We start from the raw sequence: 19228 nt of genomic DNA on the forward strand, positions 1-19228 counted from the left end.
ACGGCCCACTCCACGTCTCCTGGTGTACTGGCCTGTCTTCTGGTATCGCCTCCAGCCTCTGGACACCGCTGACAGACACAGCAAACCTTGCCAGAGCTCGCATTGATGTGCCATCCTGGATGAGCTGCACTACCTGAGCCACTTGTGTGGGTTGTAGAGTCCGTCTCATGCTACCACGAGTGTGAAAGCACAACCAACATTCAAAAGTGACCAAAACATCAGCCAGAAAGCATTGGTACTGAGATGTGGTCTTTGGTCCCCACCTGCAGAACCACTCCTTTATTGAGGGTGTCTTGATAATTGCCAATAATTTCCATCTGTTGTCTATTCCATTTGCACAACAGCATGTGAAATTGATTGTCAATCAGTGTTGCTTCCTAAGTGGACAGTTTGACTTCACAGAAGTTTGATTTACTTGGAGTTATATTCTGTTGTTTAAGTGTTCCCTTTATTTTTGTGAGCAGTGTATTTAGCCATCATTTGTTTGGCATATGTTGAGGGTGAAATAAAGATTGGGCATGATGACTTTTAACAAGCTTGATAGTATTTTCTCTTGGCAGAGATATCTTAAACTGAACTCAGGAGTTCGTAAGGAATACCAGTCTACTAGAGATGAGCAAACCCAAGCTGTAAAGTTTGTGGTTCGTACCAGACACCTAGTGTCGAAAGAGAACATCCACGGGCTGCTCATGTCTACTGTTGACCAATTAAGTGCTAAATAACATTTACAGATGTGATATCAATAAGCCACACACGGTTACAATGTAGGAACCCTACTGTTAATGCTAACTCAGATGGCGTGCAACTTGTATAACTTGTAGTTAAGAAACAAATATAATGCTGTAAATATCTGGTTTTCCAATTACAAATGTCAAAAGTAAACAGTAAAAAAATATATATTTGGTAAAAATAAAAGTGCCCTCCTTTCTCTGTTTTTGTCACATTTTGTTTTCTTGATTCCCTAGTGGATACTAATAATTTCTGCAGAGGTGCTGGTCAGTTGAGGATTGTCAGTAGTTCATCAAATATATGGTGAATCCTTCCATATCTGCTTTTCCAGTGCTACCCTGTTAATGCTACATTTTACCAATCTCCCTACAATTCTGATAATAGAGAGATTGTTTTACATCTTAGCTTAATAACTATGAAAATAATGCCCCAATGAATATTTCAGATGATTAATTGTGGCAGTCCTTCCATATAATTCCAACGCTACTACACATCGGATTAGTTTTGTCAAAGTCTCCAACTAGCAGAACTGGTAGTTGTTTCCTTTCATGAGAGGTTGCAGGGAATCGGCACACTTTGTATCTGCACAATCCTCTTCTTGCTGCCCCTGAAGGATGTTTGCATAATCCTTTAAGATAAAAAAACAAAGTTGGAAATGTGCTGTGAAATGTGAAAAGATATGGCAACTGTTCAGAAGATATATTTGGCATTTTGTTAAGGTACCTTCACACGAAGCGACGCTGCAGCGATAGCGACAACGATGCCGATCGCTGCAGCGTCGCTGTTTGATCGCTGGGGAGCTGTCACACAGTCAGCTCTCCAGCGACCAACGATGCCGAGGTCCCCGGGTAACCAGGGTAAACATCGGGTTGCTAAGCGCAGGGCCGCGCTTAGTAACCCGATGTTTACCCTGGTTACCAGCGTAAAAGTAAAAAAAACAAACAGTACATGCTCACCTGCGCGTCCCCCAGCGTCCGCTTCCTGACACTGACTGAGCTCCGGCCCTAACAGCACAGCGGTGACGTCACCGCTGTGCTTTCACTTTCGGGCCGGCGCTCAGTAAGTGTCAGGAAGCAGACGGCAGGGGACGCGCAGGTGAGTATGTACTGTTTGTTTTTTTCACTTTTACGCTGGTAACCAGGGTAAACATCGGGTTACTAAGCGCGGCCCTGCGCTTGGTAACCCATGTTTACCCTGGTTACCAGTGTAAAACATCGCTGGTATCGTTGCTTTTGCTTTCAAACACAACGATACACGGCGATCGGACGACCAAATAAAGTTCTGGACTTTATTCAGCGACCAGCGACATCACAGCAGGATCCTGATCGCTGCTGCGTGTCAAACGAAACGATATCGCTAGCGAGGACGCTGCAACGTCACGGATCGCTAGCGATATCGTTACAAAGTCGTTTCGTGTGAAGGTACCTTTACTTTATGATTTTGGTGGTGTGACCTCTGGTATCTCAACTTAATCTCCTCAATGTAGGGCAGTACATAGGAGTACATGGAGTGAAGAGCACCCAATAGCTAAAATCTCAATGGAGGTCCACTGGTTCCCACTATGACTATATATGAAGCCTTAAGTAGGTTGCCCCGGGCAGCCCCCTTTCGATCTAAGACTCTTCTACTGGAGGTTGAAGGGCTTTCCCTTCACAGTGCCCATGAGTAGATTGAACATTTCTTATAGAGGTTGTCCAGGGTTAGAAAAACAATGTTACTTTCTAGAAACTGCATCACATCTGTCCTTAGTTTGCAGCTCATGAATGGACAAGGTTGAGCCGTAATACCATTCCTAGTTAGAGATAACTAAATCAGCTCTAAGGATCCTGGTCCACCGGCTGGATCAGTATTCCATGGATGAGAGCCCTGCCCAAACCGCCTCCTACTTGCCAGCATCCCTGACTCCACTTTTGATTAGCCAGCCTGGTGTGATGTCATCGCTGCAGAGTGACACCCACACGATGTCGCACCAGGCCAGCTAATCAACAAAGGAGCAGTCAACAGGAGGAGTTTCGCAGCTGCAGACTACTAACCCAGCAGCAGGGCTCATGTGTATCTGTTTTTTGGAAGATAGCAGCCATGTTTTTGAACCCTGGACAAGATTTATCACCCAGTAGGAACCAGAATGTGAGTCTTCCTAAGTCTACAATGTACATACGACAGCACATTTGGGTGTTTGACATCTGAATGACAGCAAGTGAAAGCAAATACATGGATGTTTTCCATTCTGTTAGCACATACATTCTTGGGGTCCATTTACACAGGCTGACAATCAGGAATGAGCATTCATATGAATTCTCCTTACCTACCGTATTGACCTATCAAACCACAGGCTAATAATCACATGATGAACAAGCAAATAACTGGTTTGTTAGATGAAATTATGTTTCGGATTCATTCACACTTGCTTATAAATCGATCGCATTCTCATCCATGAGAGTGGGACGATTTTTTTTTCTCACCTGTATTTTTTGTTCTGTCCGTATACAATCCGTATTTTTAACTCGACAGCTATTAATCTTTTACGGGACCATTTATAGTTTCTTAAGCTGCAGAATTGTAATGTATCCGTAAAAATCTGATTTTATACTGATGATGACGTATGGCATGCAATTTGTTTCTTGCACTGTCCGATTTCCGGAGTGAAATCGCAGCATGCCGAATATCACTGAGAAAAAATATGCAGATCTGCACTGGCTCATTATAACATTGGTCCAAGTGCAATCTAATTTTTTTATCAGATTGCATTTGTCCAATTTATACTCGAGTGTGAGCTTAAACATTATTATTCTCGACGGCAAAACATCCCGTGTGAAGAGGACATGTGCTGCCAAGAATGATGATATTCTGTGTGCACAGAAAAATTGTATTAATGATCTTTGTATGAGCATGGAAGTGCGGTTGGCCTGTTTAAACAGGTTGTCAAACGACTGATAATCGACTTGCATGTAGTCAATTGTCAGTCTGCTCAAGACTTATTGTTGGCCTGTTTAAATGTGACCTTACCTGGTTTGTGAGTAAATTCATTTGTCTGTTGATGAGATCACTGATCTGGTTAAAGGTTGGTCGACGAGTAGGCTCCAAGTCCCAGCATTCTTTCATTAGGCGATATCTAAGATTGTCAAAGCGAATGTATCATCAATAAACGCCATATTACTTAGAGGGGTTGTCCAATGAACAAAGTACATTTGAATCAATAAATCTTGGAATAAAATTAAGTTCCACAATCTAAAATAAATAAATAGTTACACATGTATGCTGTGTACCCTGTAATGGCTGGTACAACTCCTATTGGGTAACTTTTGCTACGTGTTCTTTGCCTCTGGCTGTATTAAGATATTGATGACCCATCTTTATATCTGGCTCTGTAGTCTGTGTATTTCTGGACACCACTGGACCTAGAACGAGCAGATTGGTTGGGCGGCTGAACTAGGGATAGGTCATAAATATCTTAGTCCTTTCCACAGAAATGTTTGACTAAGACTGTGCTACGTGTGAATTTGTAGAGCTGGGCAGCCCACCTAATCTAAGAGTATGGGCATCTGTAAGCCAGACACTGCGCACTACATCCATGTGACTGGTGTCCTAAACAAGTCTTATCCATGTGCAATTCTAACACTAAGCAACCAACTCCTCCATGAATTGGTAGGAGTGCGAGTGGTTGTTTGATCAGTTTGTGTCTTGGTGTTGATAAGTCTGGCTGCCATTTTTCTGTGATGCTTTTTGAATTTTATGTCCTTTTCGTTGAGTCGGTTTGAGTTTACTGCTTTATGTTATTTAGGCACCGATGTACTAGGTAGATCTTACTCTCACTTACAAGTCCAGGGGAGCATAATCTGGGCAGTCCATCTTGCATCCATCTTTTATCATCTTGTAGAATTTTCGGTTGACAATAACCCCAGGATATGGACTCCTGCCTGTAAGAAAGAAGCAGCAGTTTATAAAATAGGGTATTATGAAAGGTATTGATTGTCGAAAAAATTATCAAAACTAAAAAGTAATGTCAAACAACAAAGCGCAAATCTGTAATTCGCACTATTTGTGACAATAGAATTACCAGATGTCCACATCTTCTATCAAAGGTACTTGACTCATGCAGTCACATAGGACGCATCACTTGTCTAAGGTGAAACATTAGGGGCTGACATGAATCCCGATGGCCTGGGCACCTAGAGCTTTTACCCCAGATCTCACATTTTATGCCGAAACCTATGCAAAGGCAGCTACGCAATGTTTACAGTTACATCCCATAGGTTATTGATTTCACCGTGTTATTTTGGCACCATATGGCACATCTTATGTTAGGGCATCCGTAGAAGGTAATGCACAGGACTTGTATAAACTCGGGTTGCACTGTGGATAATCAGGTCCACTTCTGGTACTCTATACAAGTCACACTTTTGGATTACGGATCTTCAGATTAACATGACCTCAAGGCCATTGTTTGACCTTTCAAATATTCAGCTGTCAACGGAGTTGGTCTCCAATGATCTAGACTCACCAAGAGAAAAGATCTCCCACAGAAGGATTCCATAGGACCAAACATCACTTTGCACTGTGTAGATACAATCAAAGATGCTCTCGGGGGCCATCCACTTCACTGGGAGTCGAGCCTTAAAGAAAAAAACAATTTTTTAAATTGTACATTAAAATAACACTGAATTGTGCCTTGGGTTGAATATTATAATGGTCTATATTAAGGCAGTCTGAGTGCTAACATTTCCTCCATCCCTTACGGCAGCACGTGGAGGCTGTGCACCTACCACAAGTGGGTAGTAAAGGTTTGACGCATGCAGCTAGCTAACCACGTGGATGCATCCTCACTTGGTACATGAACACCTTTAATGGATTTTTACTATTTTACATATTTAATTTTGTAAAATAGGGAAATTTGCCACATAATAGAAAACTAGAATTAGTGGTAAACAATCAGTGTGAAGTGAAACTGTTGACTCCATTGTAATATGATACCAAGGATGCAATAGTTTCACTAATGCAGCATCAACCTTAGAGCTCATAGGCACGTACGCTCTCAGTGTTGCTGGCACAAGGAACACATTGTTCCTCTTGGAGTCTGCACCAGGTCAGCACATTTAGGACACATCGAAACCAGTTTTTCTAAACTGAAAATTATCAACAAATAAGTAATCGCTGATCGTGAACTAGGCCTAAGAATCAGGAGTCGTTATATGTGAAACATTACCTTATGTATGAAGAAGTGTTGTCCCACAACCAACATTTATCATCTATCTACTGCTTCATTTACAGTTGAGTGTCATCGGTGGTGTGTCCATTTCTCCTGTATACTGGGAATAAAGCATTGGCCACACATGCCCACTACTACCCCATTCACACTTTTGTGTTTCTATGGAAGCGGTAATGTGTGACCACTAGGGTTGAGCGAAACGGGTCGATCATTTTCAAAAGTCGCCGACTTTTGGCTAAGTCGGCGTCTCATGAAACCCGATCCGACCCCTGTGCTTGTCGGCCATGCGGTACGCGACTTTCGCGCCAAAGTCGCGTTTCAATGACGCGAAAAGCGCCATTTCTCAGCCAATGAAGGTGAACGCAGAGTGTGGGCAGCGTGATGACATAGATCCTGGTCCCCACCATCTTAGAGAAGGGCATTGCAGTGATTGGCTTGCTGTCTGCGGCGTCACAGGGGCTATAAAGGGGCGTTCCCGCCGACCGCCATCTTACTGCTGCTGATCTGAGCTTAGGGACAGGTTGCTGCCGCTTCATCAGAAGCAGGGAGAGCGTTAGGCAGGGTCCACTAACCACCAAACCGCTTGTGCTGCAGCGATTTCCACTGTCCAACACCACCTTCGGTGTGCAGGAACAGTGGAAGCTATTTTTTTTTTTTTTTCCCCTCAGCGCTGTAGCTCATTGGGCTGCCCTAGAAGGCTCCGTGATAGCTGTATTGCTGTGTGTACGCCACTGTGGAAACCAACTGCTTTTTTCAAAGCACATATCCTCTTGTTCCTTCCTTTCTGCACAGCTATCTTTTTTGTTTGTCCACACTTTTTATTTAATTTGTGCATCAGTCCACTCCTATTGCTGCCTGCCATACCTGGCTTACATTACTGCAGGGAGATAGTAATTGTAGGACAGTTTTTTTTTTTTTTTTGTTTTTTTTTTGTGGGAGATTAAGATTGGCATTTCTGCTACAGTGCCATCCCTGTGTGTGCCATCTCTCACTGAGTGGGCCATAGAAAGCCTATTTATTTTTTCCGTGATTTGTGTTCTAAAATCTACCTCAACACAGAAACACTACATCAATCAGTGGGAGAAAAATATTGGCCTCAGTCAGGGCTTGTGTGCCACTGCTGTGTGTGCGCTATCTCTCATTCAGTGGGCTATAGCAAGCCTATATTTTTTTTTTTTTTTTTTTTTAATATTATTTGGTTTCAAAAGTCTCCCTGAAAAAAAAAAAAAACCTAAAAAAACAGTGGGAGAGTAATATTGCCCTTTCAGCTTGTGTGCCAGTCTTGACTCCTGGGTGTGCCACCTCTCTCCCTCTCATTCAGTGGGCCATAGAAAGTCTATTTATTTTTTTTTTTAAATATTATTGGGTTTCTAAAGTCTCCCTGAAAAAAACAAAAAATACATAAAAAAACAGTGGGAGAGTAATATTGCCCTTTCAGCTTGTGTGCCAGTCTTGACTCCTGGGTGTGCCACCTCTCTCCCTTTCATTCAGTGGGCCATAGAAAGCCTATTTTTTTTTTTTTAATATTATTTGGTTTCTAATTCTCCCTGAAAAAAAAAAAAAAACCTAAAAAAACAGTGGGAGAGTAATATTGCCCTTTCAGCTTGTGTGCCAGTCTTGACTCCTGGGTGTGCCACCTCTCTCCCTCTCATTCAGTGGGCCATAGAAAGCCTATTTATTTTTTTTTTTAAATATTATTGGGTTTCTAAAGTCTCCCTGAAAAAACAAAAAATACATAAAAAAACAGTGGGAGAGTAATATTGCCCTTTCAGCTTGTGTGCCAGTCTTGACTCCTGGGTGTGCCACCTCTCTCCCTTTCATTCAGTGGGCCATAGAAAGCCTATTTTTTTTTTTTTTTTAATATTATTTGGTTTCTAATTCTCCCTGAAAAAAAAAAAAAAACCTAAAAAAACAGTGGGAGAGTAATATTGCCCTTTCAGCTTGTGTGCCAGTCTTGACTCCTGGGTGTGTCACCTCTCTCCCTCTCATTCAGTGGGCCATAGAAAGCCTATTTATTTTTTTTTTTAAATATTATTGGGTTTCTAAAGTCTCCCTGAAAAAACAAAAAATACATAAAAAAACAGTGGGAGAGTAATATTGCCCTTTCAGCTTGTGTGCCAGTCTTGACTCCTGGGTGTGCCACCTCTCTCCCTTTCATTCAGTGGGCCATAGAAAGCCTATTTTTTTTTTTTTTAATATTATTTGGTTTCTAATTCTCCCTGAAAAAAAAAAAAAAACCTAAAAAAACAGTGGGAGAGTAATATTGCCCTTTCAGCTTGTGTGCCAGTCTTGACTCCTGGGTGTGTCACCTCTCTCCCTCTCATTCAGTGGGCCATAGAAAGCCTATTTATTTTTTTTTTTAAATATTATTGGGTTTCTAAAGTCTCCCTGAAAAAACAAAAAATACATAAAAAAACAGTGGGAGAGTAATATTGCCCTTTCAGCTTGTGTGCCAGTCTTGACTCCTGGGTGTGCCACCTCTCTCCCTCTCATTCAGTGGGCCATAGAAAGCCTTTTTTTTTTTTGGTTTTTTTAATATTATTTGGTTTCTAAAGTCTCCCTGAAAAAAACAAAAAAAACATAAAAAACAGTGGGAGAGTAATATTGCCCTTTCAGCTTGTGCGCCAGTCTTGACTCCTGGTTGTGCCACCTCTCTCTCTCTAATTGTGGGCCATAGAAAGCCTTTTTTTTTTTTTTTTTTAATATTATTTGGTTTCTAAAGTCTCCCTGAGAAAAAAAAATAAATAAATTAGGTGGGAGATTAATATTGACATTAGTGCTTGAGTGACAGTCCTGCGTGTGTGTCATCTCTGTGATTTTGTGCCACAGAAAACAGAGTGTGTAACATTGTGCCTGATTTTCCTTGTGGTCTCACCAACCTGTTAAGGGATATTGAAATCATACTGAAGTTATAGCTCACCGTGTAAGTTGTTTGATAGCAACAAATAAAGTTACTTTGGTTAAGATTTTAAAACAATGAGGAAGTCTGGTGCAAGAGGTCGTCGTGGGCGTTCATTGTCAGCTGGTAATGATGGTAGTGGTAGTGGAGCATCAGGTGGTCGTGGGGATAAAAATATTCCACCTAAGTCTGGAGCTGTGGAGCCAGTTTCGTCGTCAGGCTACACAAGGCCTCGAACGCTCTCTTTTCTGGGAGTAGGAAAACCGCTTTTAAAGGCGGAGCAGCAACAGCAAGTTTTGGCTTACATTGCAGACTCAGCCTCTAGCTCTTTTGCCTCCTCTTCCGAAACTGGTAAATGTAAAAGCAGCGCGTCGCTTGTGGATGTTCACGGTCAGGGACAAGTCGCTTCCTTGTCCTCCTCAGCAAAAACTACAACAAGAGAGAAGGATGCAGCAGGCGACACAACGGGTCACTCCATGGAGCTCTTTACACATACCGTCCCTGGCTTAGAAAGTGAAACATTTAACAGGCCATGCCCATTACAAGTATATTCTGACATGGAGTGCACTGATGCACAGCCACAGCCAGAGTACTATGCTGCTCCTTTGACTCAGACCACCACATTGCCCTCTCAGGGTACAGATCCACAATCAGACCCTGATGAGACTATGTTGCCCCGCCACGAACGCTATACCACCGACCGACACAGTGACACAGACGAAGTTGCACACGAGCTCGAAGAGGAGGTAATAGATGACCCAGTTATTGACCCCGATTGGCAGCCATTGGGGGAACAGGGTGCAGGCGGCAGTAGTTCAGAAGCGGAGGTGGAGGAGGGGCCGCAGCAGGCATCAACATCGCAACAGGTTCCATCTGCCGGGCCCGTATCTGGACCAAAACGCGTGTCAAAGCCAAAACCTGTTGGAGCACAGCGTTGCCATCCGGTTAAAGCTCAGTCTGCAATCCCTGAAAAGGGATCAGAGTCTAGGAAGAGTGCAGTCTGGCATTTTTTTAAACAACATCCAACTGATCAGCGCAAAGTCATCTGTCAAAAATGTTCAACTAGCTTAAGCAGAGGTCAGAATCTGAAAAGTCTAAATACTAGTTGCATGCATAGACACTTAACCACCATGCATTCTCAAGCCTGGACTAACTACCAAACGTCCCTCAAGGTTGTAGCACCCTCGGCCAATGAAGCTAGTCAGCAACGCAACATCCCTTCCGTCACTGTAAGGCCACCATTTTCCGCACCACCGGCAGTATCTGTGCAGGTTTCTTTGCCAGCCAAAAGCAGTCAGGGTCAGGGAATCACCAGTTTTGTAGGAGGAAATATTGCATGTAGGGCACCGGCGGAAACAATACCGTCTCCAACCGTCTCTCAGTCTGCCATGTCCACCGGCACACCCGAAAGTTCCACGATCTACAGCTCTCCAGTCCAGCTCACCCTACATGAGACTCTGGTTAGAAAAAGGAAGTACTTATCCTCGCATCCGCGTACACAGGGTTTTAACGCCCACATAGCTAGACTAATCTCGTTAGAGATGATGCCCTACCGGTTAGTTGAAAGCGAAGCTTTCAAAGCCCTGATGGAGTACGCTGAACCACGATACGAGCTACCCAGTCGACACTTTTTTTCCAGAAAAGCCATCCCAGCCCTGCACCAGCATGTTAAACAGCGCATCGTCCATGCACTCAGGCAATCTGTGAGTACAAAGGTGCACCTGACTACAGATGCATGGACCAGTAGGCATGGCCAGGGACGTTATGTGTCCATCACGGCACACTGGGTGAATGTGGTGGATGCAGGGTCCACAGGCGACATCAATTTAGGGACAGTTGTGCCTAGCCCACGGTCTAGGAAACAGTTGGCTGTAGGCGTTCGCACCCCCTCCTCCTCCTCCTCGTCCTCCTGCAGAAGCTACAGCTCTTCCACAGAACGCAGTCGGCCAACCACTCCATCGGCAGATGACACTGTTGCACACCAGTTGTCCCATTATGGGCCAGCTACTGCCAAGCGTCAGCAGGCTGTATTGGCTATGAAGTGTTTGGGCGACAACAGACACACCGCGGAAGTTCTGTCCGAGTTCTTGCAACAAGAAACGCAGTCGTGGCTGGGCACAGTAGATCTTGAGGCAGGCAAGGTAGTGAGTGATAACGGAAGGAATTTCATGGCTGCCATCTCCCTTTCCCAACTGAAACACATTCCTTGCCTGGCTCACACCTTAAACCTGGTGGTGCAGTGCTTATTGAAAACTTATCCTGGGTTCTCCGACCTGCTCCTCAAAGTGCGTGCACTTTGCTCACATATCCGACGTTCGCCTGTACACGCCAGCCGTATGCAGACCTATCAGCGGTCTTTGAACCTTCCCCAGCATCGCCTAATCATAGACGTTGCAACAAGGTGGAACTCAACACTGCACATGCTTCAGAGACTGTGCGAACAGAGGCGTGCTGTTATTTATTTGTGGGAGGATACACGGGCAGGCAGTAGGATGGCAGACATGGAGTTGTCAGGTGTGCAGTGGTCGAAGATACAAGACATGTGTCAAGTCCTTCAGTGTTTTGAGGAATGCACACGGCTGGTTAGTGCAGACAACGCCGTAATAAGCATGAGCATCCCCCTAATGCGTCTGCTGATGCAAAGTTTGACGCACATAAAGGAGCAGGCGTCTGCACCAGAGGAAGAGGGAAGCCTTGATGACAGTCAGCCATTGTCTGGTCAGGGCAGTGTACAGGACGAGGTAGCGGGCGAAGAGGAGGTGGAGGACGAGGAGGATGATGGGGATGAGTATATTTTTAATGCGGAAACTTTCACGGGGGCACAGGAAATTGGTTGCGTGTCACGGCCGGGTTCTGGTTTTTTGAGGGACACAAGTGACGTAGATTTGCCTGCAACTGCCCCTCAACCAATCACAACCGGAGATTTGACAAGTGGAACTTTGGCCCACATGGCGGATTATGCCTTACGTATCCTACAAAGGGACACACGCATTACGAAAATGATGAACGATGACGATTACTGGTTGGCCTGCCTCCTTGATCCACGCTATAAAGGCAAATTGCAAAATATTATGCCACATGAGAACTTGGAACTAATATTAGCAACCAAACAATCAACTCTTGTTGACCGTTTGCTTCAGGCATTCCCAGCACACAGCGCACGTGATCGTTCTCACACGAGCTCCAGGGGGCAGCAGACTAGGAGTGTTAGGGGTGCACACATCAGAAGTGGCGTTGGACAGAGGGGTTTTCTGACCAGGTTGTGGAGTGATTTTGCTATGACCGCAGACAGGACAGGTACTGCTGCATCAATTGAAAGTGACAGGAGACAACATTTGTCCAGTATGGTTACTAACTATTTTTCATCCCTTATCGATGTTCTCCCTCAACCGTCATTCCCATTTGATTACTGGGCCTCCAAATTAGACACCTGGCCAGAATTGGCAGAATATGCATTGCAGGAGCTTGCTTGCCCGGCAGCAAGTGTCCTATCAGAAAGAGTATTCAGTGCTGCAGGGTCAATATTAACCGAAAAAAGGACTCGTCTGGCTACCCAAAATGTTGACGATCTAACATTCATTAAAATGAACCACAACTGGATTTCAAAATCTTTTGCCCCACCTTGCCCGGCCGACACCTAGCTTTCCTATGAAAAGCTCTTGCCTGTGAATTACTTTTCTAATGTCTAATTTGCTGCTGCAGATTGTACAGCATACGACATGTTTACACCTCCCTAAATGGCCAAACTCCCCACACGGGGCCGTGGTATCGCGACTTGGCGCAAGCACCCGTGAGACTGCTGTTTGTCTGAAGAGGTGGGTGTGCTCGCTTTTGGTTGACGGCATTGCTACTGGGTCCCTCATAGTACAATGTAGTGTCTCTGGCGGTGGTGGTGCGCACCCAACGTCAGACACACCGTTGTAACATGAGTGGCCCTGGGGCGGTCCCGCCGGCCTCAAGAGAGTTCCCCCCTACCCCAGCTCAAACTGGGCTCTACTACGTGCAAAATTATGTCGCACAGCTCCACCAATCTTTAGTCTATTCGCTGACATCATTCAATGTCTGGCACTGACAATACAAATTTGTAGACATCTATGATGCAACTTAAAGTAGTCTGTGTCTGTGTCCTATATTGGCACCATTAAATAGTTACTGCCAAATTACTATGTCAGAAACACAGCAGATGAGCCCACCCCTGTACCTAAGTATGCCATCTTTTTTTTTGTTTTGGTTGTTTTGCGAGACATTAACATCTATTTATATTTTGGGAGTACTGGGACAGACACTCCTTGCACTACTCCTCCACTCAGCACCAAGCTGCCTGCCCGTGTATCCATGTAACCGCTGTAAAACTGCCATGAGCCTATTGTTTGTTATTTTAGGCCTTTGATAGCCTGTCTGCGGTCCCTACTCCTCCACTGACCACCAAGCTGCCTGCCCGTGTATCCATGTAACCGCTGTAAAACTGCCATGAGCCTATTGTTTGTTATTTTAGGCCTTTGAAGCCTTTCTGCGCTCCCTCCTTCCACTAGTCCTCCACTGACCAGACCACTGCTGCCCGTGTACCCCTGGAACCAATTTTAAAGTGCCTACAGCCAGCCCATTTTATTGTGTTAGGCCTTCGAAGCCTGTCTGCGGTCCCTCCTTCCACTAGGCCTCCACTGACCAGACCACTGCTGCCCGTGTACCCCTGGAACCAATTTTAAAGTGCCTACAGCCAGCCCATTTTATTGTGTTAGGCCTTCGAAGCCTGTCTGCGGTCCATACTTCCACTAGTCCTCCACTGACCAGACCACTGCTGCCCGTGTACCCCTGGAACCAATTTTAAAGTGCCTACAGCCAGCCCATTTTATTGTGTTAGGCCTTCGAAGCCTGTCTGCGGTCCCTCCTTCCACTAGGCCTCCACTGACCAGACCACTGCTGCCCGTGTACCCCTGGAACCAATTTTAAAGTGCCTACAGCCAGCCCATTTTATTGTGTTAGGCCTTCGAAGCCTGTCTGCGGTCCATACTTCCACTAGGCCTCCACTGACCAGACCACTGCTGCCCGTGTACCCCTGGAACCAATTTTAAAGTGCCTACAGCCAGCCCATTTTATTGTGTTAGGCCTTCGAAGCCTGTCTGCGGTCCATACTTTAAATACTCCTCCACTCACCACCAAGCTGCCTGCCCGTGTATCCATGTAACCGCTGTAAAACTGCCATGAGCCTATTGTTTGTTATGTTAGGCCTTTGATAGCCTGTCTGCGGTCCTTACTTTAAATACTCCTCCACTCACCACCTAGCTGCCTGTGTATCCATGTAACCGATGTAAAACTGCCATGACTGCCTACTGTTTGTTATTTTAGGCCTTTGATAGCCTGTCTGCGGCCCCTACTTGCAATACTCCTCCACTGACCACAATGCTGCCTGGAGTGCCTGCCTGTGTATCCATGTAACCGATGTAAAACTGCCATGACTGCCTACTGTTTGTTATTTTAGGCCTTTGATAGCCTGTCTGCGGCCCCTACTTGCAATACTCCTCCACTGAGCACAATGCTGCCTGGAGTGCCTGCCTGTGTATCCATGTAACCGATGTAAAACTGCCATGACTGCCTACTGTTTGTTATTTTAGGCCTTTGATAGCCTGTCTGCAGCCCCTACTTGCAATACTCCTCCACTGACCACACCAATGCTGCCCGTGTACCCCTGGAACCTATTTAAAAGTTCATAGAGCCTAGTTATATATTTTATTTACTATTAATAAGGCCATGATGGACTACGCTGTACCACGCTACAAGCTAACCAGTCGACACTTCTTTTGCGAGAAAAGCCATCCCAACCCTCCACCAGCATGTAGAAGACCGCATTGTCCATGCACTCTGGCAATCTGTGAGTACAAAGGTGCACCTGACAACAGACGCATGGACCTGTAGGCATGGCCACGGAAGATTACGTGTCCATTACGGCGCAATGGGTTAATGTGGTGGATGCATGGTCCACAGGGGACAGCCTACTAAGTCTGTCTGCAGTCCCTAATTCAAATTGTCCTCCACTGTCTAAATCGGAACTTCCACCTTCTGGCTTTCGGCCTATAGTATCAGAAATTAAACTGCATTTGGCCTTCAACTTTGGTTAGGGCCTACTAACGGCTTCTGCCCCTCCCTGGTGTTGCCCTCAACTAAATAAAGCTGAGCTTCAACCTTCCGGCTCTCATTATGTGGTTTTAAAAAAAAAAATGGTGGTTAGGGCCTACTAACGGCTTCTGCCCCTCCCTGGTGTTGTCCTCAACTAAATAAAGCTGAGCTTCAACCTTCCGGCTCTCATTATGTGGTTTAAAAAAAAAAAATGGTGGTTAGGGCCTACTAACGGCTTCTGCCCCTCCCTGGTGTTGTCCTCAACTAAATAAAGCTGAGCTTCAACCTTCCGGCTCTCATTATGTGGTTTAAAAAAAAAAAATGGTGGTTAGGGCCTACTAACGGCTTCTGCCCCTCCCTGGTGTTGTCCTCAACTAAATAAAGCTGAGCTTCAACCTTCCGGCTCTCATTAAGTGGTTTTAAAAAAAAAATGGTGGTTAGGGCCTACTAACGGCTTCTGCCCCTCCCTGGTGTTGTCCTCAACTAAATAAAGCTGAGCTTCAACCTTCCGGCTCTCATTAAGTGGTTTTAAAAAAAAAAAAAATGGTGGTTAGGGCCTACTAACGGCTTCTGCCCCTCCCTGGTGTTGCCCTCAACTAAATAAAGCTGAGCTTCAACCTTCTGCTCCAAATTACCATTTTAAAAAATGCAATAGGCTTTTCCGGCCTACTAAAGGTGTCTGCCCCTCCCTGGTGTTGTCCTCAACTGAACAAAGCTGAGCTTCCACATTCTGGCTTTCGCCCTATACTATCAGATATTAAACTGCATTTGGCCTACTAGTGTGGTTAGGCCCTTGAAACAGTGTCTGCTGCTCTTGGGTTTGCTACTCCACTGAACAAAGCAATGCCGCCTGTTTAGTCCTGTTACCAATTTTGAACTGCATGTAGCCTACTTTATTCTTTGGCCCTATATCTGTTTCCTCCTCATCCTGCCCATTGCCCAGCCACTGCTAAATGAGTCTGCTGGTACATTGACCTAGACCACTACATTCCCCTTGTACTCTACACAGCCAGAATCTGTCCCTGCTGAAAGTAAGGTTCCCCTTCCCGCATGTTATACCACCTTACACAGGGACAAAGAGGAAGGTGCAGATGAAAGTGCAGGTTCCTTCATCAGGTGGGGGGGCATACTCGTTGGCGACGTCACTGGCACAGGGCCCCTCAGAGTACGCAAAAGTGTCGCTGCTGGTGGGAGGCGCCCCCGCCATGCAAACACACCGCCGTACTTTGAGGGGCCCTGTGCCAGTGGCAATGCGAACGAGTGGGCCCCCCCTGCTTGCTCAGGATCACAGCACTTGCAACTTTTAAATACTTACCTTTCCCTGCAACACCGCCGTGACGTAGTCCGCATTTCCTGGGCCCACGAAAAACTTGAGCCAGCCCTACTCCCCCCACAACTTTCCCCCAATTCCCTATGCCCAACTATTATTATACAGTTAATTAAGATTGGCAAGCTTCAGAAACAAGAATGGATGTTTTTGGCATTAAAATGGGCACTGTAGGTGTTTTCCTGGCCTCCACTCACTGCCGACTATGCTTCCCCATTGACTTGCATTGGGTTTCGTGTTTCGGTCGATCCCCGACTTTTAGCGATAATCGGCCGACTGCACTCGACTCGACTCTGGACAAAATCGGGTTTCCCAAAACCCTACTCGATCTTAAAAAAATGAAAGTCGCTCAACCCTAGTGACCACTAAAATTGGTGTGAATCGTTTTGCAGGGCCCAGTCCGTCGTCCACATCAGTAATTTATATCTACCGGACGCAAACCATGAGAACCACCTTTCATCTGATGGCATCTTTAGCTCCCTTTTCATTAATCGGTGTGGCGCAATGTCATTGTTGTGGCATGATGCACAAGTGACATTGCACCAGGCCGGCTAATCAAGGGAAGAGCCATAGGTGCCATCAGATTCTCGGGGTCCCTATCCAGCTGCTGATGTCGCTGATGGACCAGGTCATGCAAATTGATTCACACCATCTCCAGTTACCACTGCTCCCATAAATTATAATCAAGTGCACACTACCACTATGTTCACACTGGCGATACAGGACTGCAGTTGACATAAGGGTTCATGAAACTCGGTCCGAGCACGGACCACGATTCATGGACTGTTTGTAGGTCTCTTGACCTGAGCTCAATATCCTCAAAGACCTATATGAAGTTGCCATGTTCAGGTCGGGAGACATGCTGACAGTCCATGCATTGTAGCCCGTACTTGAACTGAGTTTCAAAGACGTTTGCATGCGCCCTGATCGGTGGGCATCTGGAAGTTTGGCAACATATTTCCAAAAGAAAGGATATAAATAAAAGAACACTCTTCCCGCCAGAGGAGAGTGGTGTATGGTGGGGGGATTAAAATGTTGTTAATTTGTGGAGTAGGGTGGGAAAGTTTCCATAGGTGGAGAGGGGATGTATAGTATGGAGTCGTGCACATAGATATTTTTCTTTTTGCATATGTAAAATATGATCCATGTAAAGGTTGCAGTAAATGCAAACGTACGTATATTGTTAGCTCCTTTATAGCTAAAAAATAATTACAAATTTGGAAATGATTTAATCATGTACGCTGTGCATGAAAGTTTTATTTGGACATTACATAGCAGGATTATTCAATATTTATGTCGGATATATGGCTCCATTTCTTGGGCATGATTTGATAATATAGAAGTCTGTGGGCAACACATTAAGGAGAGTAAACTGTATAAAGTTTGAATGCTTTTATACAGAATGCACAATAATGTAAATTACTATATGGAAAAAAGGCAAAAAAAAATTCCACTTGGGTTTTTTTTTTGTTTTTTTTTTTACAATAAATGTCAGGCATACATTTTAATCCACCCATAGGGTCCAAGTACAATGTCATGTACAAGCCACATATCAAAAGGTTGTAAACTCTTTTGACTGTGTGTAGTTAGGCATCTATTTAAGAATATACATGATTATTTGGGGGAGAAATATGGAAGACTTACATTGCCTTTGACAACATAGTTGCTGTCATTCTCGATGTCCCTGGCCAGGCCGAAGTCACAGATCTTGGCAAGGCGTCCATGAGTTATTAATACGTTTCTCGCAGCAACATCTCTGTGAATGCACTAAATGGTATGTAAGAAATATTAGTACATAGCCAAAATAATACATCAATGAATCAACATTGCATATAAAAATTCCAACTATATTGCATTGTAGACCACTTGGCTGCCAGTAATGCTAGAGATGTCCAGTCTGTCACCAGATTTTGAAGGCAAATTAGATTACGGGTATCTTTACTTGAGTTGTCAAACTTCGAGGATTTTTTTTTCACTTAAATGCATGTATTTTGGGATGAAATTAATTTTTGCAATTGGATTAGGTTAAAATTTTTCCACCATTTGCCTTCTGTAGCCTCTGTGTTGCACCGTCTATTGCTGGCTGCAGAATAAGTTAACCGACAATCCATCAGTCAGCCCACTAGGACAGTCTAACAGGGAGTAGTAACTCTTACATGTCTTTTTCTGAGCTGATTTATGTCCACAGGCTACATCAAAGTGGACTATCCCGAAAAACATAGTCTAAAAGCAAAATGGTGCAAAATTCTTAATGATACCCAATGGAAAAATGATTTTTTGAGGGAGCAAAAAACAAGTCCACGTGATAGCAGTGGATATCATCTCTAAACTTTGTAGGTCTTTCCCATTGATGTTAATGGGGATAAATGGTGACTTACATTTTTAGAGGCCAAGAATGACATTCCTTGTGCTACTTGGAGTGAAAAGTTTAGAAGATCATACAGGTCCAGTGGTAAATGATCATCCATGTCTTCTTCTTCTACCAGTGGATTCTCTAAAACACAATATAATCCCATAGTCGAAAAGGAAGAAATCACAAAAAATCAAGAAGTTCTTAAAGCATTTTTTTTATTTTCACACCCAGAATGGTGTAACTAATGTATGTTTTCTGCCTGTAGTTAAATTATTACCAGTTGCCGTCTTCTGCTGTTCTCAGTGCAGCTCTGGTCATCTTGTCCAGGTTGTTACCTGTCGAATCGCTCCAGTGTTTGATTTGCTGCACGGACCGGCGGTCACTTCTTGGTGTAAGTCCATGAGAGCCAGAACGGGGCACTCAGAGACTTACATTGAGAGCTTGTGACCATTACCTCCAGTCGGTCAGAAGCTGCAGTGACAAGATGGTGGAACGGGACCAAAGCGGTGTTGGAAAGAGTAGCAGACGGCACCTGAGAAGTATTTCACTACTGGAAGGAATCGAGCATTACTGATACCACTCTGGCACTTAGGCACCACT

The 19228-nt window shown here is 44.7% G+C and overlaps 1 protein-coding gene across 1 annotated transcript in view; it reads right to left on the reverse strand.

Annotated features, from left to right (window-relative positions):
* Positions 1-236: 236 nt before the first annotated feature.
* CSF1R (colony stimulating factor 1 receptor) overlaps positions 237-19228 on the reverse strand; it is a 64407-nt gene continuing 45415 nt past the window's right edge. The window contains exons 16-21 of the mRNA XM_077266312.1: positions 18654-18769; positions 17920-18042; positions 5231-5342; positions 4547-4646; positions 3736-3841; positions 237-1357 (exon numbers count right to left, since the gene is read on the reverse strand). Coding sequence (XP_077122427.1) covers positions 1250-1357; positions 3736-3841; positions 4547-4646; positions 5231-5342; positions 17920-18042; positions 18654-18769 — 665 coding nt within the window. The 3' untranslated portion in view covers positions 237-1249. The remainder of the gene's footprint in view (positions 1358-3735; positions 3842-4546; positions 4647-5230; positions 5343-17919; positions 18043-18653; positions 18770-19228) is intronic.

This window comes from Ranitomeya variabilis, chromosome 5 (genome assembly GCF_051348905.1).
Source record: "Ranitomeya variabilis isolate aRanVar5 chromosome 5, aRanVar5.hap1, whole genome shotgun sequence".
NCBI classification, from domain to species: Eukaryota; Metazoa; Chordata; class Amphibia; order Anura; family Dendrobatidae; genus Ranitomeya; species Ranitomeya variabilis.